At 43.2% G+C, this 25,582-nt stretch overlaps 1 protein-coding gene across 4 annotated transcripts in view; it reads left to right on the top strand.

The window, feature by feature from the left end:
* znf827 (zinc finger protein 827) overlaps nt 1-25,582 on the top strand; it is a 115,547-nt gene that overhangs the window by 24,476 nt on the left and 65,489 nt on the right. For all 4 annotated transcript variants that reach the window (XR_011590854.1, XM_070871578.1, XM_070871577.1 and 1 more), the window contains exons 4-6: nt 2,668-2,840; nt 4,778-5,270; nt 9,189-9,428. Coding sequence is in view for 3 of the 4 variants with exons in the window: in XM_070871578.1 (XP_070727679.1) it covers nt 2,668-2,840; nt 4,778-5,270; nt 9,189-9,428 (906 nt within the window). In the remaining variant the exon portion in view is untranslated. The remainder of the gene's footprint in view (nt 1-2,667; nt 2,841-4,777; nt 5,271-9,188; nt 9,429-25,582) is intronic.

Here is a 25,582-nt window from a genome sequence, read left to right as displayed (position 1 = left end):
CCAACAGATTTTGTCAAAATGGAGCTAGCGTTATTATAAAATTACAAATCTATTATTTTTGGTCCCATCTCGATATTGTCTGTTCCTAGAGCAAGTTGTCAGATTGCTTGTTCAACATCCATCTTGGATGAGTCCCAATTTCCTCCAGCTAAACATTGGGAACATTGAAGACATCATCTACGACCCCCACCACAAACTCCGTACCTTTGCCACCAATTCTAGTTCCCAACCAGCAATTATCTCTGACTGAACCTGACAGTTTTCAACTTCCAATACCCTAGTCGACCCTTAGCTGAGCATCCAAGCTCCGTAAGAAAGACTGCCTATTTCTACCTCCGTGACCACCTCTACCTCTACCCCTGCCTCAGCCCGTCTGCTGTTGAAACCCTCATACATCACTATCACCCCCAGACTCGACTGTTCTAATGCTCCCCTGGCTGGCCTCCCATTCTCCACTCTCTGTTAACATGAACACATCCAAAACTCTGCCGCCTGTATCTTATGCTGCACCAAGGCCCACTCGCCCATCAATCACCCTTTCCCTCACTAACTTACATTGGCTTTTGGTCCCCTAATGTCTCAAATTTAAAATTCTCTTCCTTGTGTTTAAATCCTATTATGGCCTTCTCTCCCTAACACTGTAACCTCATCTTGCCCCCTCAAACTCTCTCTTCCTCTGATACTATCCTTTTGTGCATCCCTTCCCCTTTGCCCCACCATTGGTATCTTTCAGCTGTCTAGGCCCCATGCTCTAGAATTCACTTCCTAAACCTCACTGCCTCTCTACCACTTTAAAATCTTCCTTTAAAACCAATCTTTTTGACCAAACTTTTGGAGTTCCCATCCTAATATCTCCTCCTTTGGCTCAGTGTACATCTCTAAAGTTTCTGGATATATTTTATCTACATTAAAGGCGCTAGATGAAGAGAAGTAGTGGCAGGGATTGTGGATGCATTGGTTATAATTTACCAAAATTCCCTGGATTCTGGGGAGGTCCCAGCTGATTGGAAAATTGCAAATGTAATATCCCTATTTAAAAAGCAGACAAAAAGCAGGAAACTATAGACCAGTTAGCCCAACATCTGTGGTTGGGAAAATGTTGGAGTCCATTATTAAAGAAGCAGTATCAGGACATTTGGAAAAGCATAATTCAGTCAGGCAGAGTCAGCATGGATTTATGAAGGGGAAGTTATGTTTGACAAATTTGGTGGAGTTCTTCGAGGATGTAACGAACAGGGTGGATAAAGGGGAACCAGTGGATGTGGTGTATTTGGGCTTCCAGAAGGCATTTGACAAGGTGCCACATTAAAGGTTACTGCACAATATAAAAGTTCATGGGGTTGGGGGTAATATGTTAGCATGGATAGAGGATTGGCTATCTAACAGAGAGCAGAGAGTCGGGATAAATGGTTCATTCTCTGGTTGGCAACCATTAACTAGTTGGGTGCCGCAGGGATCAGTGCTGAAGATACAAAGATGGAAGGAGCACACAAAAATCTGCAAAAGGACATAGACAAGGCTAAGTGAGTGGGCAAAAATTTGGCAAATGGAGTATAATGTTGGAAAATGTGAGGTCATGTACTTTGGGAGAAAAAAATCAAAGAGCAAGTTATTATTTAAATGGAGAAAGATTGCAAAGTGCCGCAGTACAGCGGGACCTGGGAGTCCTGGTGCATGAAACACAGAAGGATAGTATGCAGGTACAGCAAGTGATCAGGAAGGCCTTTACTGCAAAGGGGATGGCGTATAAAAGCAGGGAAGTCTTGCTACAGCTATACAAGGTATTGGTGAGGCCACACCTGGAATACTGCGTGCAGTTTTGGTTTCCATATTTGCGAAAGGATATACTTGCTTTGGAGGTAGCTCAGAGAAGGTTCACTAGGTTGATTCCAGGGATGAAGGGGTTGAGTTATGAGGAAAGGTTGAATAGGTTGGGCCTCTACTCATTGGAATTCAGAAGAATGAGAGGTGATCTTATCGAAATGTATAAGATTATGAGGGGGCTTGACAAGGTGGATGTAGAGAGGATGTTTCCACTGATTGGGCAGACTAGAACTAGAGAGCATGATCTTAGAATAAGGGGTCGCCCATTTAAAACCGAGATGAGGAGAAATTTCTTCTGAGGGATGTAAATCTGTGGAATTCGATGCCTGAGAGCTGTGGAAGCTGGGACACTGAATAAATTTAAGACAGAAATAGACAGTTTCTTAAACGATAAGGGGTTATGGGGAGCGGACGGGGAAGTGGAGCTCAGTCCATGATCAGATGAGCCATGATCTTATTGAATGGCAGAGCAGGCTCGAGGGGCCATATGGCCTACTCCTGTTCGTATCTCATGTTCTAGATGAATGCAAATTGTTAAAAACCGAACTGCATTACTCTGAACTGCTGTACACATCAGAATGGGTAACATTTCTTCGTTTGTGGTGTTGGAAAGAGCAACTTAGTAACACTTAACAGTTGATCTGTAGTGTGGGAGAAATGATAGCAATTATATAAAGAAAATGCTGAAAACTTAAGAACAGGCTTCAATAACTCTGCTGCTTGAGTTGAAGAGGAAATCTTTGATATCTTTCTGCTGATCTGCAGTCCAGATTGAAGTGTATTACTTCAATAAAAAGAGGCAGAAACTCTTGAATTACTTGGAAGTTTTATTTTCCTCTACAGTTTCCGAGGAAGAGGGAGGAAAATCCTTCCAGTGTCCAATTTGTGGTTTAGTTATAAAACGCAAGAGCTACTGGAAACGTCACATGGTGATTCACACAGGGCTAAAAAGTCACCAGTGTCCACTCTGTCCATTCCGCTGTGCACGCAAGGACAATCTGAAATCACACATGAAGGTACAATGAAGTGATTAATTTTGTTTTAAATAAGTGTGTGCATTTAGATTTAAAAAGAGTATTGTTCCTGTTGAATTTTGGAATACAGTGTCAATGTTGTGAATAAGTAAAGAGATATACCTTTAGTAATTGCTGACTATCACTGAGATGTTTAAATTTCAATCCTAGAAAGTGGGTGGTCAGAAGGCTATTCTGTAGTTTGTCCACAGCAATTCCTGGCCAAGAAGAGGTGGCTGTTTAAATGTGGTCCTAAAACTAACAGTACAGAGAATTTAAAATGATAGCAAACTACCGATACCCTTCATCTTAATCTGCAGAATGGAAAATTTACCCCTCCGAGCCAGATTCTGTCTTCACCTGCACAGGCGCGGGAACCCAGCTCACTTCCCTGCCACTTCCCCCCCCCCCCCCACACACACACACACACACACACACACACACACACACACACACACACACACACACACACACACACACACACACACACACACACAGACACGCGTGCACATATTTTGAACATGCTTGGCATTGCTTTTTGCAGCAATTGTAATCTGATTATGGTAGAGTGCCATGATTTTGGCTGATATCTAGAATATCAGAACAAAAAATGAACACGAGGAATACCATGATTGTTAATATGATTCATTAAATGATCCAATTTAATTTAACAAAAATGGCTGGTCAACCTTTAATTATCAGCAGAATGAAATCAGTGTTATTTTCTGATACCTATAAGCTGTGTGTGAGAACTCTGGAAGAGCTATAAAAGTGTGTACATGTAAAGTAACTGAATGTAGCTTCTTAAAAAGCTGCAGTCCACTACACAAAACCAATAGCTGCAGAGAGCCAAGAGAAATGATTATAAAATAGGTAACTTTTTCTCCTGATGACCTGAAGTACTATGAAGTTGGTTAAAATACAGCATGACTTTAACTTTTATAATATTGGAAATGCTGAGAAGGTGCAGGACCAACCAGCTATGCCACAGAATGACAGGGCTTGGGTATACTCTCCAAATTAATTATCTACGAATTTTGCAATCTCTGAGGTATTGCCAAAGTGAGAACATGAACAGAGGCCAGCTGTAGTACTATTGGGATGGAGAATAGAAGTGAGTGTTGGCTCCCCGTGTTCAGTTTCAGAATAGCTTTGGCAGACCTGCGAGCAAGTCGCTAATCTATTCTTAGACAGAAGAATGCAAGGCGATGCAGCAGAATGGGAGAAATGCCTTAAAACGAGCTATGGTTGCATCAAAACACCCTGTTTTTACTAGTTGGACTAGGAGTCATAAATTTGCATGTGTGTCTCAGAATAAAACATCTGTCAAATGACACAACAATGTACAGCAAACTATAGTAAATGAACATTCGAGCTGCCAATAGGAAAAATTGGTTTAAAGAATCAAAATGTATTTTTAATGGAAATTTTGCATTATATAATGGGTGGTATTGTTTCAGGCAAACTCTCGTTTTAAATTATGTTTTATAAACTCGTTAAATTTTAGTGTTATTTTAAGTTCATCTGCCCCCCCGCCCCCCCCCCCCCCCCCTCCCCCAGCCCACAAACCTGGTAGCACTCCCCACTATCTGTTTTCTGTATAATAGATTTGGCTTTATTTTCAGTTGACATTAGAAAGCTTCTTGTCCCAATTGTTTTTCAAATAAATTCTTCTATTTTAGCTAGTGATGCTAGGTTAAGTCACAGATAATCAATTGTATAGGAATTAGAGACGAGAAATAATTGTAGCCTTTTAACAAACCATGGTGATTCAACCAGCACATTTGATTCTTTGTCTTCAGTAGGTTGTTTCATTCACTAAAATGGCACTCTGACGAGTGTGTCTGTGTGTTTAATTGGGATGGGGTGAGGGCAAAGGTTTATATCTGAAGCTTTTATCATGTTCTCCCGTTCCCTTTTCAAACAACTTTGTCAATCAGCAGGTTCATCAGCACCAGGACAGAGGGGAAACTTTCCACTGTGACCTTTGCCCTTTCACCTCGTCTCGTCATTTCAGTTTAAAACTCCACATGCGCTGTCATCAGCACTTTCCCAGAACAGAGGTGAAGGTCAAAGAAGAGATTACTGAATCTGAGGTCAAACGGCCACTCTCTAATGAGGCTGCTGATGAGAAGAAAGAGGGAACAGAATTACTTGGGAATACATTAAAAATTCAGGACCATCTTTTCTATGAAACAATAGTAGAAAATTACACGGAAACTGCTGTTCCACTGAAACCAGTTAAAGAGGAATCCAGTGATGTGAATGTCACCAATGTGTCACTACCAGATAGTCATGTGTTTGGCAAAAGACCAGAAGCAGTACAGCAGGGTACAACAAATCCATCAGAGCCATCTGACCTTACAGCCACCCAGAAAATGTTTCTCTTTAGCCAAGACATTTCTGCAACAGATTTTCTTCTGAAGTTATCAGGTATTTCGCTTTTCTATGTTTAAATGTTAACACTTTTTTTATCTTTTCAGCTGGTGGTAGCTTTTAACTGTTTTAAGACTGTTGCCATATTTCTATGATTAAAATCCCCACTTGTTATTTAGGTATTCTTGAATTAAAAAAGAGGTATCCATGATTTGTGTATTTCTCGATTGTATACAATAAGCTAGGCCATTCAGGAATAAACGTTTCCTCTGACCACCTTTGGCTCGTTTGCCGTGAAGGAGTTCTGAGTAGAGCGCTTACTTTGCATGCCAGACATGAGACTCCCAAACAATGTGGCCTGCCCAGCAGAGCTGATCAAGTCTCCCTGATAGTGCGACATCCCCACTGACACCTGGGAGTCCCTGGCCAAAGACCGCCCTAAGTGGAGGAAGTGCATCTGGGAGAGCGCTGAGCACCTCAAGTCTCATCGCAGAGAGCATGCAGAAATCAAGCGCAAGCAGCGGAAAGAGTGTGCGGCAAACCTGTCCCACCTTTTCCCTCAATGACTATCTGTCCCACCTGTGACAGGGACTGTGGTTCTCGTATTGGACTGTTCAGCCACCTAAGGACACATTTTTAGAGTGGAAGCAAGTCTTCCTCGATTCCGAGGGACTGCCTATGATGATGATTAGGAGTGAAATCAGAAGGCACGTTTTCCCACAAAAGTGTGGTGGAAATCTGGAATTCTTTTCACCAAAAGGCTGTGGATGTTGGATCAATTGACATTTTTATGTCTGAGATTGACAACTTTATATTAGGTAATGGTATCTAGGGTTATGGATCAAAGGCAGGTTGACCTACAGATCAGCCCTTATCTAATTGAATGGCAGAATAGGCTTGAGGGACTGAATGGCCTACTCCTATAAAGTACTCAATTTTTCCCTATATTCAAATATTGCAAGTGACATACATAGAATATGTTTTACTATTGGTATAAAATGGCAAATATCTCCTCTAACACCATCACTCTATCAGGTCTGCCTCACTTTAGGAGTTATTTCATACCACATGACGACTCATATTATACCTTCTGTTTCTGAAATCTTAAATGATTCTAAGAAAGCTTGAAGTTCTTTCAGAATTGCAAGGGTTTAACTCCCATTAACCCAGATTTATGTTCCTGTGATTTTATGGCATTTGTGATTTGTTGATACTAAAATGCTCCTATATGCTGAGACTGTCAACAGGATCTCAAACCTTATCTCTGTTACAGTACTGCTGTACATTGATTCCCAACTTTTTTGGATTGTTACATAATGTTCTGGGGCATTCAATATAATACTTTTTGTTATAGTACTCCAAAACTTCCAAAGAACTCGCCTATCTTGTGTGTGGCAATGTAATTTATGATGGATGGGGCTAGTGAAAGTGTTGCATATAGCATTCTGGACCTGAGCCACTAACAGAAAAGTATAGGGTACAGGAGGGCCAGTGTTGAGTATGCGGTGGGACCAATCTAGAGGTTCTAATTTCAGTTCTGTCTTCCAATTTTACAACTATGCCAATGGATGACACCGCTGATACATTTGTAATTGTATGAATTGAAATTAAGAGTACATGAATACATTTAAAATTGCACTTTGTGATTAGTAATATACATGTGGGAACTACAATTACATAATTCTGCAGCTTGCATACACACTTCTCCAGTGGTACCTTTTTATGTATGAGGCAATACTTGGCTTTTTTTGTGACCAGAATAATTCCTCCACACTCTTCTGAACATAGTCTCTAGTATAGGACTAGTGAATATAAACACCAGCTTCACTTGAGCTTTGTGAACTTTTTTTTTCAAATTAAAGCATGTACAGAGAAGTTTACTTCACGGTTATATGCATGTGAAATGTGCCTTTTTAAAGGCAACCGCTGCACGTATAGTAGGTTGAAATTAAAGTGGTCTAAAGTTGAAACTAAATGATCTAAATTTGTTGTGTATGAAACTTCTGACTCGTACTTCCATATTTGGATATTCATCTTTTGGCATCAGCTTCCTGCTGATTTTATTGAGATTTGCAAGATTAATGTGTGCATAGTTGCCCTAGTGAAGTAGTGGTTAGAGTCTTCAAAATCTACCTGCTACTTTACTGAAGTTTTAATTGGGGTGTGTGTATATGTGGAGGGTGGGCAGGGTGATAGCTTGACGTCCACTTTAATTAGTCATCTCGAACATGAAAAAAAATGTTTTTATATATCCGAAACAGGACTAAATTATGGGCGGTATATAAAGTTAGGAAAAAGCGAGGGGACTGCAAAGGTGTAGTGCAACCTTCATTATGAACTATATGGAACATAAGGTGATGTGGGGTGGGGAGAGCACATCTCTGATGGATAATGGAAATTGGCAGATAATTGAGAATCCCCAAATTTTGGTCTTGTGTATATATGGTATATCTTTCTATATGCGTACATCAATCCCCTAGGTACAGGAGTGAAGATGAATGTAACACAAATAGCAAATTTAATTAATTATTGGGCTGTGAGGTTGATTTGTCAGACAGGATGCAGTTGATGCTAGCCTTGCAATGAGGAGACGTCTCGTGCAAGGTTTTGTCCTGTGAAAATTCCGACGGATAATTGGATTGTGGATAATGAATACTCTGACCCACAGACTGGTAGGGCAAGTCAATGATTTGCCACTTGCAATCTCAGTTGGACACTGACTCACAGGAAGGGAAAATTGAACATAAGAAAGCAATTAAAAGTTGAGAATGGGAAAAGGCAATTGGGCCCATAGAAGCTCAAATTTTATAGCAACTGAATGCACAATTTCATCATCCACCCTTTTTCTGAATGCCCCAAATGTTTTGTTTCTTGTGAGTTGCCTGATACATTCCAAATATTTGTTTCAAATTACTTGTCAATAAGTTAAATTTATTGCCTTTGGTCCTAAATTGAACTTAATTTGAAGTAATATTCTGAAAGAAGGTTCACCTTAACACTCCTGCACAACCTCTTCACCACTTCAAGAAGGTCAAGTCATTTGGCTAACATTTCCCTGTCTGCAAATGATGCCAGAGTTAAAAGGGGAACTGCTTCAGAATAGGAGAATTAGATTAACTTTGATTTTACAAAAACATAACATTTATACAAATTAAAAGTTCAGAAATCTAAAATGCCATCATGAAATGAAGATGAGAACGAAACTCCCAAATTATCTGGTTATATATTATCATTGCATAATGCATCATAAACTGGAGCCCTACCTATACTAATGGCTCAATGTTTTAATGCATGTTTGGAATGCTGAGCTGTACAGACCAGAAGGTTCCAGGTTTGAAATCTAGTTTGCGTTGAGTTAGCCAGTCTTGATGAGTGCACTACAATTGTGCTCAGCCTTACCAATCTAAGGATGGAAAAATCAGCTAGGCTTTCCACCCCTGGTTGATTTCTAGTAACCTCTGCTTGAAGTGCAGGTACTTGGTGAGGAAAGGTTTCCGTTCAGCTGGTGATGTTCCCTGTCAACATTCTGAGGTTAATTTTTATCAAATTCTGCTCCATGCTCAGTGGCATGGAGATTCTCCCACCAAGAGTGCATGTAGGGAATTCAGGTCTTCATTCTACACAGTTTTACATTCATTTGTTTAAATGGGTGGAAAATTATGGGGCATGCACCCAGATTCCCAATATGTACTCTTGGTGGGCAAGTCTGTAATCAGCTTTTCTCTGTTCAAACATGAAAAACAAGCAACTTTGGTGAAGTTCTACTGTATGGAACTATATACTAGCATGAGTCACCACCTTGAGAGTGTGTTTTTTTTTTAAAAACAAAAATATCAAATCGGGCTGCATACTGTGAAGATAGCATTCATATTCGACCTATAGAATAGCGCATGAGATAATCAATGCACTACTTGTAAAGGAGAACCATAGCCTATATATTGTGCTGTACTCATGTGTTTTGCTCTTTTGAAACAGCTGCAAACCAAAGGGGGGCTTTAACTCCAAAGTTTAAAGCTAAAGATGAGCCTAAAGAAAGGTCAGCACCTGATCCTATTTTATCACCACGATCTGGTTACCTTTTGGGTAATGAGCCCCCAGCGATGCAGGAGCCTCCTGAGAGGTCAAAGGTGATGTCCGAAGTTGCCGCTGCTTCAGAACTGTTCAGCCAGGATATGTCTTGTAAGGTGGCATCGGAGCTGCTGTTTAAACTATCAGGTACTCGTCTCAAATCTTGTGCTGATTTTAAATGTGCCACTTGATCTTTGCAGTGATGCGTAAACGTTTTGTTTTGATCAGATTTGTTTTGGTAAGTTAGAAAATAATCTTTAAGGGTTAAAGCTAACATTTAGTACCATGGAGCAGGGTTGGATGTGGCTTTGAGCTCTGATTCACTCCCCACTTAAGCCATGTTGAGTAATTGAGAGGCTTTGGTATCTCCAAGTGAGCAAAGGCATGGGGAGGAGGAGAATAAATGGAAAGTCATGCTTGGATGGTACCTGGCATCTTCCAAGGATTGGTTACCATTGGTGGTCTGGAGCCTTGCCTGCCAGTTATAAGGCGTCAAACCAAGTAGGTAAAAGAAATAAAAATTACAGGAAGAAAAGGGGAATCTTACAACATCGTGTATTTATATAAAATGTCCCAAGGCGCTTCACATGAGTAAAAGTGGATTTAAAAAAAAATTGACACAGAACCATACAAGGAGATGTTAGGGCAGATGAGCAAAAGTTTGGTCAAAGAGGTAGGTTTTAAGGAGAGTCTTAAAGGACGACAGAGCAGTGGAGTGGCAGATAGACTTGGGGAAAGAATTCCAGAGCTTCGGACCTAGGCAGCTGAAGGCACGACCGCCAACGATGGAGCATTTAAAATCTGAGATGTTCAAAAGGCCAGAATAGGCGGAACACAGAGGTCTGGGGGGATTATAGGGCTGGAGGAGATTAGCAATAAGGAGGGACGAGGCCATTTAAAAACATTGATGAGAATTTTAAAATCGAGGCGCTGCTTAACAGGGAGCCAATGTAGGTCACCAAGCACACGGGAGGTGGGTGAGTGTGACTTTGTGCGAGTTTTGGATGAACTCAAATTTATGGAGAATGGAACTAGGGAGGCCGACCACGAGTGTATTGAAATAGTTAAGTCTAGAGGTGATAAAGGCATGGATGAGGGATTCTGCAGCAGATAAGTTGAGGTAAAGGCGATATTACGAATGGGGAAATGGGCGGTCTTAATAGAATGGCTATGAGATAGGAAACTCAATTGGGGATCAAATGGGACACCAAGATTGCGAACAGACTTGGTCAGCCTTAGACAGTTGCCAGGAAGAAAAATAGGTCGATTGAGAACAAAGTTTTTTTTTAAATCCTCATTATAATATAGGTACCACAGTTCAGTTTCTCATTTCTTCCCTTGCCCTGCTGGAAGAACTATTGGACTGTGTCTGCAGATTTACTCTGCCACTTAAAATAGGTTTTTAATGTTTTAACCAAATGGACACTTTCCGAAATGTTCATATGGTCCTGTCTGTCCATGTGGCGCGAAGCAACAAATTACACTGGGGTTTTCATCAGATATGACCAGCAACCTAACTTTCTCTGTCTTCTGGCTTACTGTGTAAAAAGATTCTGCTAGGAATTTTTATTTTGTGCTTCTGTTTGATGCTGGGAAATGTCAATTAGTGTTAAATTAGGGACAGTTTTGGACTATGGGGTACACGTCCACTCGGATCTTGGTAAAGACAAAACTAATTTCCTGTAGGAGGACCATAAGTCGTTCTACCAGACTCCACTGGGTACAAACCTGGGTCCCAGATCTGAATAGAGACATTAGGCCCAAATTTTGCCCTCCAGTTTTTTCGGTGCACTTATGCGAGGTGTGGTGATTTTCCACTTTCAAAACAGCGGCGAAAAGATATTGCCGTATTCTTCCCGCTCTGTCGACTGTCTGGGTCGGAGCTAGGGCCCTGCGCTCGAGTGCCGGCAGCTCAACTCATGCGGACTGGAGGTTTCGCGCATGCGCAGTAGCTCCTCTGCAGCGTGGGACCCGATGTCCCGCCTCTATCCCAGGCCGAGTGACGTCACGATGCACGCCTGGCTGCTGCATGTCAAGGAGAGAGTCCCGCACCTATCCCCGGGCGAGTGGCCTCCCGCACCTAGGTAGGACTTGAGTTTTATTTTTTATTTATTGATGGTTGTGCTTTTTAGTGAGGAGAGTTTTGGCGGGGAGAGGAGAGTTTTGATCTGGGGTGGGGGGGGTGGGTGTGCGGAGTCAGCAGTCCTCGGAGAGAGAAGCCCACCAGTCCCTCGGATTTGACTCCTGCAGCCGCCGTGTTCTGCGAGCCCAGCCTGTTGTGTGTGGCCAGTTACCTACACTCTCTCCCGCCCGGGCATCCCACCCACCCGCACCTATCCCCAATAGAGTGGCCTCTTGCACCAGCAGGCCCGCTGACTTCCCGGGCTGAATTATGCAGGTAGGACTTAAGTATTTATTTATTTATTTTTAAAATTTATTATTGATGGTTCTTATGCTTGAATGTTGTTGTGAAGGGGTTTAGTGGTTTGCAAGGTCCTCTCCGCTTGCCTTCCCGCCCCCGCCCACCAATCTCTGGCTACCTGCACTGATTTCTTAACTCTCCAAGGGTTTTCTGTGTGGCCACATACGCTGGCCTAAGTTAGTTTAGAGCAACTATTAGCTGTCCAAACTGGCTTAAATGGCCAAAACAGGTGTAGGTGGCTGGTAACACCCCCTTTTTGGGGGAGAAAAAAACAAAACTAAAAAAAATCCTAACTAACTCACTTCCACTGGCGCAAATTAAATGTGCAGAATTTGGGATTTTTAAGATACTCCAGAAAAATCAAGTTGCTCCAAAAAAAAAACAGAGCAACTCCTGGGCAAATTTGGGCCCATTGTTTTACTTAAAGGTGTAAGTGTGTCTCTAATTTGTTTGAATATCCATTGGTTCCTCAGTAACTTGGAACATTTTATCATAATTTTGCCAAGTCTAACTTGATAAGAGCTTTTATTTGTGAAGTTCTCTTTCTCCTGGCACTGGGTGATTTGGTGACTGCAGCTGGATTTGTTTATGTGGCTCAAGACACTGCGTGACCTACACCAGTCATAGTTAGTTTCAATGTAAACGTATTTATAGTATAAGTGCTGCCAAAGCAAGCACTCAAACAAATCTAAAGATGAATTCCTCTTGCTGAATTCATTCATTATTTTTTAATGAAATGAGGAATGTTCTGTTTGATTAACAATTAGAAGGAAAAAAAAAACTCTAAACAGGTCATCAAACTTGCACCATGCCAAAAATACCCAAGTTGGTGCAAGGTGGAGATGCTGCTGGTTCACGCTCCCATTGCACCAAAATCCCTGCCCCAGCTGCGCTATACATGGATGGCAAGTATATACATAGCGGAAGGGAGAGAAAATTACATACAACCTTGTGATAAAAGTGACACTGGTGGTGGGCTGGGAGCAAATCATTTAGTTGCCTGTTCTCTTCACTGAATGAGTGCGGTGGGAGTACCCAAGTAAGATCTGTGGAAAGAGGAGTGGTGAATGCTTATTCTCCCTGCTGGTTTAATTCCCTTTGGCAATGCATTTCTATCAGTATACAAAACGCCTCCATTTTACAACCCTGCCGTGCTGAATGAAAATGTTTCGTCTTTAATGTCAGGACAATTCCTTCAACACCTTTTTGAGGTGCGACATGTCAAGTAGTATATTAAAATCCATGTGCTAATCATTACTACTGCTGTCTTTCCTTGGCAGGAAAGTGGAGGGAGAATATCTAATAGTATTCAAGTCTAAGAGACTTGAGCTTTTTGTCTGAAAAATAACTCCAATCTGGCACCTGAATGTTCACCACCATTTCACATCTGACGCGTGATTTTGTGACGACTGAAGTTAGAAGTAAAGAACAATTACTTCCACATGCAGGTTAAATGAGGTGACCCACCATATTAATAAAAAGCAATACCCCCATACTTTGACCCACTGTTATTTGCTGCTCTGAGCCAAAATTTTCTAAATTTCACTTTGGTTCAGGAAATTGCATTGCTAAAGTTTTGTCTGTGGTTTTGTGTGTGTGCATATATACCTGTATACATTTAGTTCACTATGTCTGAAAGAATGAGATGGGAAACCCAAGCAAACTGTTGGCAAGTGTGCAAGAGAAGCCTCAGTGACTGCTCTCCCTGATATTTTTATGTTTTCCTTTCCCCATCTCGCTTTGTGGGAGAACTGCCAGGTGGCAACTGCTAGCTACATAGGTAGGACAAAGAAAAAGAGGTTTTGCTGAGGGAGTGAGAGTAGCTCGGGGCCAAATTATAAAGCAGAGCCACAAAGGTAATAATCTGTGGATTACTACCTGAGCCTTGAGCAAATTTGCACAGGGTAAATATGAGAGTGTTAAGCACGTGGCTCAAAGACTGAAATGGGAGAAATGGGTTTTGGTTCGTGGGACACTGACACCAGTACTGGAGGGTAAGAGGGAGCTGTTCCCTTGTCACAGACTCGACTTAGACCATGCTGGGACTAGGGTCCTGGCGAATCAAATAACTAGGGCCATAGAGAAGGCTTTAAAGAGGGTTCAGTTGAGCGGAAATTTAAAAAGTCGAAGAATAAGGAGAAGGTAATAGAGCAGGGTAGCACTGGGGGAAATGAAAACCAGAGCGTGACAGCAAGGGGCAGAATGTATAAACATAAAAGTGAATCAGAAAGTGGGGTCAAAGCAGGAAAAAAGGGTAAAACAAATTCTCTTTATCTGAAGGCACACAGTATTCGTAAGAAAATAGATGAGTTGATGGCACAAATAGATACAAATGATTATGATCTGTTAGCCATTACAGAGACGTGGTTGCAAGGCGACCAAGGCTGGGAACTAAATATTCAGGGGTATTTGACAATTCGGAAGGACAGACAGACAGAAAGGAAAAGGAGGTGGGATAGCTCTGTTAATAAAGGATGAGATCAATGCGTTAGTGAGAAACGATAATGGCTCAGAAGATCAAGATGGAGAATCAGTTTGGTGGAGATGAGAAATAATAAGGGGAAAAAGTCACTGGTGAGGTAGTCTATAAGCCCCCTAACAGTAGCTACACTGTTGGACAGAGTATAAATCAAGAAATAATGGAGGCTTGTAAAAAAGGAACGGCAATAATCATGGGCGATTTTAACCTTCATATTGATTGGACAAAGCAAATTGGCCAGGATAGCCTTGAGGAAGAGTTCATAGAGTGTATCTGGAATAGTTTCCTTGAACAGTATGTTGCAGAGCCAACCAGGGAGCAGGCTATCTTAGATATGGTACTATATAATGAGACAGGATTAATAAATTATCTAGTAAAGGATCCTCAAGAATGAATGACCATAACATGGTTGAATTTCAAATTCAGTTGGAGAGTGAGAAAGCTGGGTCTCTAACGAGTGTCCTAAGCTTAAATAAAAGAGTCTACAAAAGTATGAAGGCAGAGTTGGCTAAAGTGGACTGGGAAATAGATTCAAGAGTGCGAAGGTTAATGAGCGGTGGCAGACATTTAAGGAGCTATTTCATAACTCAACAAAAATATATGCCAATGAGAAGGAAAGGCAGTAAGAGAAGGGATAACCATCTGTGGCTAACTAAGAAAATAAGGGATGGTATCAAATTGAAAACAAGGGCATCCATTGTGGCCAAGTCTAGTGGGAGGCCAAAAAATTGGGAAATTTTTAAAAGCCAGCAAAAACACCAACAACAAAAAAGTAATAGAGAGGGACGATAGATTATAAAAGTAAACTAGCACAAAAACTAGAAAACATAGAAAGAGTTTCTACAGGTACATATGGCCCAAGTTTCCACAGGATAAAAAACGGGCGCCCCTCCGAGCTGGGAGCCCGTTTTTCGCGCCTAAAACGGCGCCTAAAAAAAACCTCTCAACTCTGGAGCGTTCTGCAGCTCCTTGTCTGCCTGGCGCGGCGCCCAGGGTGCGGAGCCTACAGACGCGCTGATTTTGTAAGTGGGAGGGGGGGCGGGTACCATTTAAATTAGTTTTTTTCCTGCCGGCAACGCAGCGCGTGCGCGTTGGAGCGTTCGCACATGCTCAGTGTGAAAAAAACATTGGCACTCGGCCATTTTTGTAGTTCTTTGTAGCTGTTTAATTTTTGAACATTTTTTTTTATAAAAGCACATTAGCACTTGCAGCCTTCTCATTGTCTCCCCCCCCCCCCCCCCACGGGAACGAAGCGACTGTTTAATTCCCCCCCCCCCCCCCACGGGAACGAAGCGACTGTTCCCTTCCCCCCCCCCCCCCCCCCCCCTCCCCGCGGGAACGAAGCGACTGTTCCCTTCCCCCCCCCCCCCCCCCCCCCTCCCCGCGGGAACGAAGCGACTGTTCCCTTCCCCCCCCCCCCCCCCCCTCCCCGCGGGAACGAAGCGACTGTTCCCTTCCCCCCCCCCCCCCCCCCCACGGGAACGAAGCGACTGTTTAATTCCCCCCCCCCCCCCCCCCCACGGGAACGAAGCGACTGTTTAATTCCCCCCCCCCCCCCCACGGGAACGAAGCGACTGTTCCCTTCCCCCCCCCCCCCCCCCCTCCCCGCGGGAACGAAGCGACTGTTCCCTTCCCCCCCCCCCCCCCCCCCCCCGCGGGAACGAAGCGACTGTTCCCTTCCCCCCCCCCCCCCCCCCTCCCCCGAGGGAACGAAGCGGCTGTTTAATTCCCCCCCCCCCCCCCTCCCCTCCACAGGAACGAAGCGACTGTTTAATTCCCCCCCCCCCCCCCTCCCCCCCACGGGAACGAAGCGACTGTTTAATTCCCCCCCCCCCCCCCCCCCCCCGCGGGAATGAACGGCTGCAGAATTCTCCGTGCCTGAAGCACTTTCACACAGGTAGGAAGATGGTTTATTTAATCTTTTCTTGGCTTATAAATGTTTATTCAGGTTGGATTTATTTGTATAATATTTGTAGAAGTATAAATAAGGATTTATTGTAGAATTTAATGAGTTCCCTTCACCTCCCCCCCCACCTCGTTCTGGACACCTAATTTGTAACCTGCGCCTGATTTTTTAATGTGTAGAACAGGTTTTTTCAGTTCTACAAAAATCTTCACTGGCTCCATTCTACTTTAGTTTGGAGTACGTTTTCACTGTGGAAACTTTCAAATCAGGCGTCAGTGGCTGGACACGCCCCCTTTTGAAGAAAAAATTCTGTTCCAAAGTAGAACTGTTCTACCTGACTAGAACTGCAGAAAAAAAAAATGTGGAGAATTGCGATTTCTAAGATAGTCCGTTCTCCACCAGTTGCTCCTAAAAATCAGGCGCAAATCATGTGGAAACTTGGGCACATAAAGTGGAAACAAGTGGCTAAAGTAAATGCAGGTCCCTCAGAGGATATAACGAGCAGGCTGGATAAGGGGGAACCAGTGGACGTGGTGTATATGGATTTCCAGAAGGCATTCGATAAGGTGCTACATAAAAGGTTGCTGCACAAGATAAAAGTTCACAGGGTTGGGGGTAATATATTAGCATGGATTGAGGATTGGCTAACAGAAAACAGAGTGTTGGGTTAAATGGTTCATTCTCGGGTTGGCAACCAGTAACTAGTGGGATGCTGCAGAGATCAGTGCTAGGACCCCAACTATTTACAATCTATATTAACGACTTGGAAGAAGGGACTGAGTGTAACATAGCCAAGTTTGCTGACGATACAAAGATGGGAGGAAAAGCAATGTGTGAGGAGGACACAAAAAATCTGCAAAAGGACATAGACAGGCTCAGTGAGTGGGCAAAAAATTGGCAGATGGAGTATAATGTTGGAAAGTGTGAGGTCATGCACCTTGGCAGAAAAAAACAAAGAATTATTATTTAAATGGAGAAAGATTGCAAAGTGCTGCAGTACAGCGGGACCTGGGGATACTTGTGTATGAAACACAAAAGGTTAGTATGCAGGTACAGCAAGTGATCAGGAAGGCCAATGGAATCTTGGTGTTTATTGCAAAGGGGATGGAGTATAAAAGCAGGGAAGTCTTGCTGCAGCTATACACAGGGTATTGGTGAGGCCACACCTGGAATACTGCGTGTAGTTTTGGTTTCCATATTTACGAAAGGATATACTTGCTTTGGAGGCAGTTCAGAGAAAGTTCACTAGGTTGATTCCAGAGATGACGGGGTTGACTTATGAGGAAAGGTTGAGTACTCATTGGAATTCAGAAGAATGAGAGGTGATCTTATCAAAACGTATTAAGATTATGAGGGGGCTTGACAAGGTGGATGCAGAGAGGATGTTTCCACTGATGGGGGAGACTAGAACTAGAGGGCATGATCTTAGAATAAGGGGCCGCCCATTTAAAACAGAGATGAGGAGAAAGTTCTTCTCTGAGGGTTGTAAATCTGTGGAATTTGTTGCCTCAGACAGCTGTGGAGGCTGGGACATTGAATAAATTTAAGACAGAAATAGACAGTTTCTTAAACGATAAGCAGTTATGGGGAGTGGGCAGGGAAGTGGAGCTGAGTCCATGATCAGATCAGCCATGATCTTATTGAATGGCGGAGCAGGCTCGAGGGGCTGTATGGCCTACTCCTGTTCCTATTTCTTAAGTCCTTATGAGGGGTTGACTTATAAAGATACATTGAGTTGGTTGGGACTATACCCATTGGAGTTCAGAAGAATGAGAGGTGATCTTATTGAAACATATAAGATAATGAGGGAGCCCAACAAGGTGGATGCAGAGAGGATATTTCCACTCGGGAAATGAAAATTAAGGGCCCGCCCATTTAAAATTGAAATGAGGAGGAATTCCTTCTGAGGGTTGTAAATCTGTGGAATTCTCTACCCCAGAGAGCTGTGGAGGCTGGGTCATTAAGGCAGAGATAGACAGATTTTTGAGCGATAAGGGAATAAAGGGTTATGGAGAGTGGGCAGGGAAGTGGAACTGGGTCCATGATCAGGTCAGCCATGATCTTATTAAATGGCGGAACAGGCTCAAGGTGTTAAATGGCCTACTCCTACTCCTATTTCTTGTGTTCTTGTCTGTTCAGCCTGTCTGCACAGCGATGCAGTGTTTTTAAAATGCAGTCTCTGGTTCTTGATGTTGTTGGCAAGACCGGTAATTTTTGCCCATCCCTAGTTACCCTTGAGAAAATGGTAGTGGGCCGCCTTGTTGAACTGTTGCAGTTCTTCATAGCAATTTGATACAACTGCGGGCAGCAGTTAAGAATCAACTATGTTAGTGTAGGACTGAAGTCTTAAACTCAGCAGAATGAAGAATTGAACCATTCTGTAGCACCACACACTGACGCATCACTGCACACTCGAATAAAGCACAATTTAGCTTGCATTTTCAAAGTTTTCGGCTTTTTTCATTCACCTAAGGATTCTAGGTCATAAACCTATGAATGAACAACACACAAGGGAAAATTACGGTTGGAGACTTCCTTTGGAGGAACGCCTCTGACCCGAAATGTTTTTACGAAAATACCTGGTGGTCATGGAGGCGCCTTCAATTTCGGTCAGTGGCCTTCATTCGCAGTGCAGCGTACAGGGAAGATAACTTCCCCGTATGTACGGAAATGCTGGAGTTACGTGGGCCTGGACCACCAATCACTAGGTAGTATTCTCATAAAAATGGGATCTCCGTTTTTACGAGTTCCCATTACTATCAATGAGAAAACCCTCAAAACAAGTAACACAGCATAATAAATTTAAAAAACACCTCACATATTTAAAATTAATTGAAATTAAATGTTTTAGAAAAAATACATATTTTTTGGAATTTTTTTTAATAGGGTTAAAAATAAACTTACCTTAAGGGACAGGGTTTTTAACAAAAATGAATGATTAAATTAAATTTTTTATATGTTTTAAAACTCTTATGCTGGCAAAAGTAAGCTATATGCCTGCTTTTACCAGGCATAAAAGTTTGAAGGACATTTGCTGGGCATGAGTTGGGCTAGAAGCCCAATCTCTCCCACTCGCATGTCCTTCTCCCGGGGATGTGGAGGATCTGTCAAGGGATATCTTGATATATCGGAAAAGCTGGTTTCGGTGCATGTGCATCTTGCCCCGAAAACAGGCCTTTGCGAGGCCTGCCAGGTCCGTGCGCACGTTATACGGACCCGGTGAGGCCGGAACCTTCAGCCCACGGTTAAATGCATTGTGGAACATATTTCTTTCTATTGCCCTTTACTGGCCAGGCAAGGTGAATGCTCATTTTACTTCTAGTGCTATGGGCACCTCACAGGCCAATGTGCAAAGGATTTCTTTAGATTCTGAGTGCAAGGCGTGCTTTCATAAAACCTTTATTGTCTTGATCTGACAACTTAAAATGACAAGTTGTAGTTACTCAGATCTATTTTTTTCACGAAGCGCATGAGCACAAAATGACAGAAAGGGAATTTAAGTAAGGGCTGGATTTTCATCATTTAGCCCTCCCGCTGGTTTTCCGGTGGTATTTCAGTGCTATTTAAAAATCGCATTTTTGTTTACCACCGAAATACCACTTTCACTCAAGGCCGCTATTTTCATCAAATATGACTGGTGGTAGGGCTAACTGTATTTTGTTCTTATTTTTGATCGCGCAACACTCAAAGTAAAATGGGTAGTATTTTTGCGGGTGGTAAAAATGGTGGTATTGATCAATTTACCTCTGGTGGTAATTTTCGGTGGTACTTCGGTGTTGGAGTCTTGGCCGCAGGTAAAATATGTGAAGGGTGGGGGCTGATGTTTGATTGCTGTTTTTGTTCTGGTTGTGTTGTTATATTGTTGCAAACATTTTTAAATGGTTGAAGTTAGAAAAAATTATTTATTGACTTACATTTTTCAAGGTTTACAACATTTTATAAAATTTTGTTAAACCTAACCATTCTTGGACTGTATCTAACTTTTAGAAAATGAAAGGTAAAACTCAAAAATAGAGTGGGCGGCAAAGGTGAAATATAACTCTTACTGTTCAAGCAAAGTGTTGATTTATGAGCTGCTATTGTCCTCCAAATGTCTTCCAAATGTCCTCCAATTTTCTTAAATATTCTTAAAATGTCCTCCACTTTGCTCAAATAATTCACTAAAAGCCTCAAATAACCTTAAAATCTAACTCTGAACTCTAAAGATGTCTGTGTAAAACTCTGCCTTCTCTCATGTGGAATGGACTAAAGCTCCATTTTTTTTAAATGGCGTCCGTAGCACTGGATTCAGTCAGATAAGACTACTTTTCTCGGTGGTAATTTAGGCCAGTGGTAAAAATGGTGGTATTAATGAATTTACCTCTGGTAATTTTCGGTGGTAATTTGGTGTTGTATACTTAACGATGTCATAAAAATGGCAAAAAAATAAGATCGGTATTTTTTACCACCGATGATAAATCACTGATGAATTTAACACCGTTGGTATTTCGGTGTTAAATTATGAAATTGGCGATATTTCGGTGGTAATCTGCGATGAATTTACCACCGGTGCTATTTTGGGTGGTAAATGATCGAAAAAAAATGACAAATCCAGCCCCAAAATTGGGTTTACCTACATTTAGTGTGGGGTTTCCTTATTCTTTCCTGCTTCACATACAGAGTATTAATTCTTAGGCCTCTTCACTTTCTTTCTTACACTCTCTTTTTGTCTCCATCAGATGGGATAGCTTAATGGTGTCCTTGCTTGCTGTATGTTTCAGATATACACTTAGGATTCTGCTACAAATAGTGATCAGATGAAATGTTTCCCCTTAGTTACTCCAACAAGTGTTTCCAACAAAAACGGAAGGAAAAAAGCATTTGGTTTATATAATACTTAACACAATTCTCAAACATCTTAAGGAGCTTCACCTACATTAAATTAATTTTGAAATGCAGCAACTGTTATGTGGGCAGACTTGGCTGCCATTTCAGACAGTGAGATCCACAAATAGCTATGAGGTGAAAGACCAGTTAATCTGTTTTTCATAATTGTTGAGGAAAAACTCATTGCTCCTTTGAGTATTTCTTTGAATAGAGCCACAGGATATTTAACATCCATCTGAACAGACAAGCGTGGGACCTTAGTGTAACATCTCATCGAAAGGATAGCGCCTTTCTACAGTGCAGCACACCCTTGGTACTGTGCTTGGATTATGAGGTCAAACATGCTATGAGAAAGGCTCAAACCCACAATCCGATGGCCCATGGATGAGAGAGCTACCAACTTGAGTCAAGCTAACACACTTCAGATCCTTCAATGTCATTTCAGAATGAGGCCTTGAGTGTTGGGCTGGGGAAGATTGAATGACTCAATTTCCAAATGCAGTGACTCCCCTATATAGGGCCCAAGTTTGCCTTCAGGGTTACAACGGCGCATCTCCATGTGGTGCGCTGACTTTTTAGAACCGAAACGGCGCCTATTATTTACCTTGGTATTCTCACCTCCGTCTGGTCGATCCAGGCCCTTGGCGCAGTTCAGCAGAACGCATGGGGGGTGGAGCCAGGTCCCGGCGCTGAAAACAGTGCCGGGACCTCTGCACATGCGCGCTAGAGTGTGCGCGCATGTGCAGTAGCTCCAGGCCTCCAAGGCTGTGTGGGACGAGCCCGAAGCACGCCGCCCATAGCCCTGGCCGAATGGGCTGCCAGGGCGACGAGTGGACTCGGGCATCCTTCCCTCCCTCCCGTTTAGCTCCCGCTCCCCCCCCCACCCATCCCCCCACGCCCCCCATTCATCTTTTTCTCCCCGCCCCCCCCACACGTCGGCGGTGGTGGGGCCCGCCCGGCATCTTGCTGGGGGTGGGCCCTGCCCAATCTCTACATCCACAGTGGGGCCCAGCCCGTTCAGCCTCGCGCTCTCTTTCTCTTCCCCCTCCTCCCCTCTTCCCCCCCCCCCTCCCCTTCTCCCCCTCCCCTTCTCCCCCCCTCCCCTTCTCCCCTTCTCCCCCCCTCCCCTTCTCCCCTTCTCCCCCCCCTCCACTTCTCCCCCCCCCTCCCCTTCTCTCCCCCCCTCCCCTTCTCTCCCCCCTCCCCTTCTCTCTCCCCCCCTCCCCTTCTCTCCCCCCCCTCCCCTTCTCTCCCCCCCCCTCCCCTTCTCTCCCCCCCCTCCCCTTCTCTCCCCCCCTCCCCTTCTCTCCCCCCCTCCCCTTCTCTCCCCCCCTCCCCTTCTCTCCCCCCCTCCCCTTCTCTCCCCCCCTCCCCTTCTCTCCCCCCCCTCCCCTTCTCTCCCCCCCTCCCCTTCTCTCCCCCCCTCCCCTTCTCTCCCCCCCTCCCCTTCTCTCCCCCCCTCCCCTTCTCTCCCCCCCTCCCCTTCTCTCCCCCCCTCCCCTTCTCTCCCCCCCCTCCCCTTCTCTCCCCCCCTCCCCTTCTCTCCCCCCCTCCCCTTCTCTCCCCCCCTCCCCTTCTCTCCCCCCCTCCCCTTCTCTCCCCCCCTCCCCTTCTCTCCCCCCCTCCCCTTCTCTCCCCTTCTCCCCCTTCTCTCCCCCCCTCCCCTTCTCTCCCCCCCTCCCCTTCTCTCCCCCCCTCCCCTTCTCTCCCCCCCTCCCCTTCTCTCCCCCCTCCCCTTCTCTCCCCCCCTCCCCTTCTCTCCCCCCCCCTCCCCTTCTCTCCCCCCCCTCCCCTTCTCTCCCCCCCCTCCCCTTCTCTCCCCCCCCCTCCCCTTCTCTCCCCCCCCCTCCCCTTCTCTCCCCACCTCCTTCTCTCCCCCCCCTCCCCTTCTCTTCCCCCCCCCTCCCTCCTCGCTGTCAGACAGACCGACACTGGTTGGGCCCCGTCCCAGCATGCTGTTGGAGGACTCCCGGTTGCTGCAGTTGGTAATTTTCTATTTATTGATTTTTTTAATTTTTTATTTTTTTTTTTATTTTATTGGTTGATTTATTGATTTATTTATCAATTCTTATTGATGGCTCTTTATTTGTAAAAGTGAAGTGTTTAATGTTTGTTAAACCCCCCCCCTTCTTGCCCCCCACCCCCAATCTCTCGTTCCCGACACCTGATTTCTAAGTGTAGGCAAGGTTTTTCTGAGCGTACAAAAATCTACATTTATTCCATTCTAAGTTAGTTTGGAGTAAGTTTTCGCTGCCTAAACTTGCAAAACAGGCGTAAGAGGCTGGACATGCCCCTTTTTGGGGAAAAAAAAATCTGGTCTACAATGAAACTATTCTAACTCACTAGCACTGGAGCAAACTAAATGCCAAGAATTGCAATTTCTAAGATGCTCCATTCTAAACTAGTTGCTCCAAAAAAATAGGAGCTACTCAGGCTGAAACTTGAGCCCATATATAGAGTTTACCCTTTACAAGAAAGAACTCAGAGCTGATGTGATTAATAAAAAATATTGTTTGCAATGCTTAATTCTCTACTATGCTTAATTATTTTCATTCAGATTCACTCACTGGTTACACAGTGTCCTTTTAGCATTAATTAAGTCATTTGAGCTCGGAGTTTGATTTATCTGATCTAGAACAATATAACCTTGGATCACAAATACTTCAACTTTCAAGCAGTTAGATCAGCAGGATGAAATGTTTTCTTAACACAGTACTTAACAGCAGGATTTTATGGGAAGAGAGTGTTCCCTTGATGAATACCCTTCTGAGCGCCAATACAGCATGGGTCCAAATCCCCCACTCCATGAAAGGAATCTTTATTGCTTTATGTTTCTTACTTTCCTCTGCTCTGCTTTTGAAAGGGTTGACTCGTTGCTGGGAGGCTCTTTCGTGCAATTTTTGATCAACCTAATTTCTGAATAAAATTATTTAGGTTGCAATTTATTTTCATACTTCTGCTTTTATTGAAATTGGTGTATTGAACTTCAGTTGATTTAACTTGCACACATCTTATTAAAAAAGGATTTTAGAAGAACCTCGTGGCCGGGAAATAACTTAAAACTGATGCTTCAGAAGCTATGCACAGAAGCAATTCCCAAACCGACTATAGAATGTGATGTAAAGAATTCTTGTATACAAAGCCTCAAAGGGGCACTGTCATCATGATTTTGTGTTAGTTGGATTATAGACTGTTTTGTATGCGCAGGTGAACCACATTCCAAGAACGAGGAGATCAAATGGAAATTTGCCATTGAGCTGTATAAATGTTCATGTGACCTCTAGTGGCAGAACCACTACATGGATTTTATGCATTTGAGGTTTTGCTTCTCAAAACGTAGACTGAAATATTATGGAGCTTAAACCAAGTGAGATGCCAATATTGCTTTTCTGCTCGAGTTACATGATTCCATCATGGGATCTTTCTCTTTGCTGCAAGAATAAACTTGCCAATCTCTCCAATTGCTTCGTTGCTAAATGTATAATGTAGTGTAATACTGAGTTATCCACATTGAAATGGTTTCAGTATCTGTAATATCTGTAATCCATGTAATAACTAAACAGTAGATGATGAAAAGAGTATTATAACAACTTGAAGATTAATTAAGAATTTAGTCTATCGCAGAATTAAGTGGCTGACTACTTTCTCTGATGTGATGCACTAAATCCCCCAAAAAAACCCTCATTATTAAAGTAGGTGATGGATATTAATATAAAAATCTGGTGATGGCAGCTAAATTACAAACCCAACAAAATTGAAGATCACAATATCCATGCATAATGGATTGTGTCATAAAATTACAATGCCACAAGTTATGTTGCTCCCTGGAACCTACAATGAAATAAGTCTCAGTGGGCTAGAAATTTGGTTCTCGGCGATGATTGTATTTTTTCATCAAAATTACAGTTATCGCAACGCTTTCGCTATGAAGCCGTAAATTCAACGTTTAATTTACGCAGCGGTAAAAATCGACGTTGCACAAGGATTCGTGTCGCAAATTGCGATCCTCGTCCACTTTAGTCCAAGGCCAATACCGCTGCGAGTTGGGCCTAGGGAGGGCAGAAAAACACCTGAAAATAAATTGGGGGAAAAAAGAAAGAAAAAATATTCACTTATCTAGCGAATCGCTGCAAAAGAATTAAAAAAATAAAAACTTTAACTTGCCTTTTTTGCAGGTCTTCATACTTACCGCTGATCCAAGGGCTGCAACGCAGCTTTTTCCTTGGTGTTTTTTTCCGTCCTAAATACGGGTGCGCTCAGAGCCAAACTTTTGGTGAAAGCGATATTTCAAGTGTTGCATAGCGGCGCTCCTCTCTCCAGCGGTATTTGAAAAGCGCCACCGCAAAACTTCTCCGAATTTTCCACCGACCAGGTTTTCGCCAAAAAAGGTGAACTAGCACCAAAAACCTGGTCGCAAAATTGCCAAATTTTTAGCCCAATATTTCTCTTGGATTCCACATGATTTAGTTATGAGATCTTCCTCCTTCTGGCCTCCCAAAACTTTGCTGAACTACCCAAGGACTTAGTTGCTAAATTTACCACCCATTGTAGTACTGAGCTATCTAGGATCCAGGTTTGGTTGTTGGTTAGACGCTGCATGGATTCATGAAGGGGAAATCATGTTTAAC

Source organism: Pristiophorus japonicus, chromosome 2, assembly GCF_044704955.1.
Source record: "Pristiophorus japonicus isolate sPriJap1 chromosome 2, sPriJap1.hap1, whole genome shotgun sequence".
NCBI classification, from domain to species: Eukaryota; Metazoa; Chordata; class Chondrichthyes; family Pristiophoridae; genus Pristiophorus; species Pristiophorus japonicus.
The sequence above is the reverse complement of the archived record's forward strand: the minus strand, read 5'-3'. Positions and strand labels throughout refer to the sequence as shown.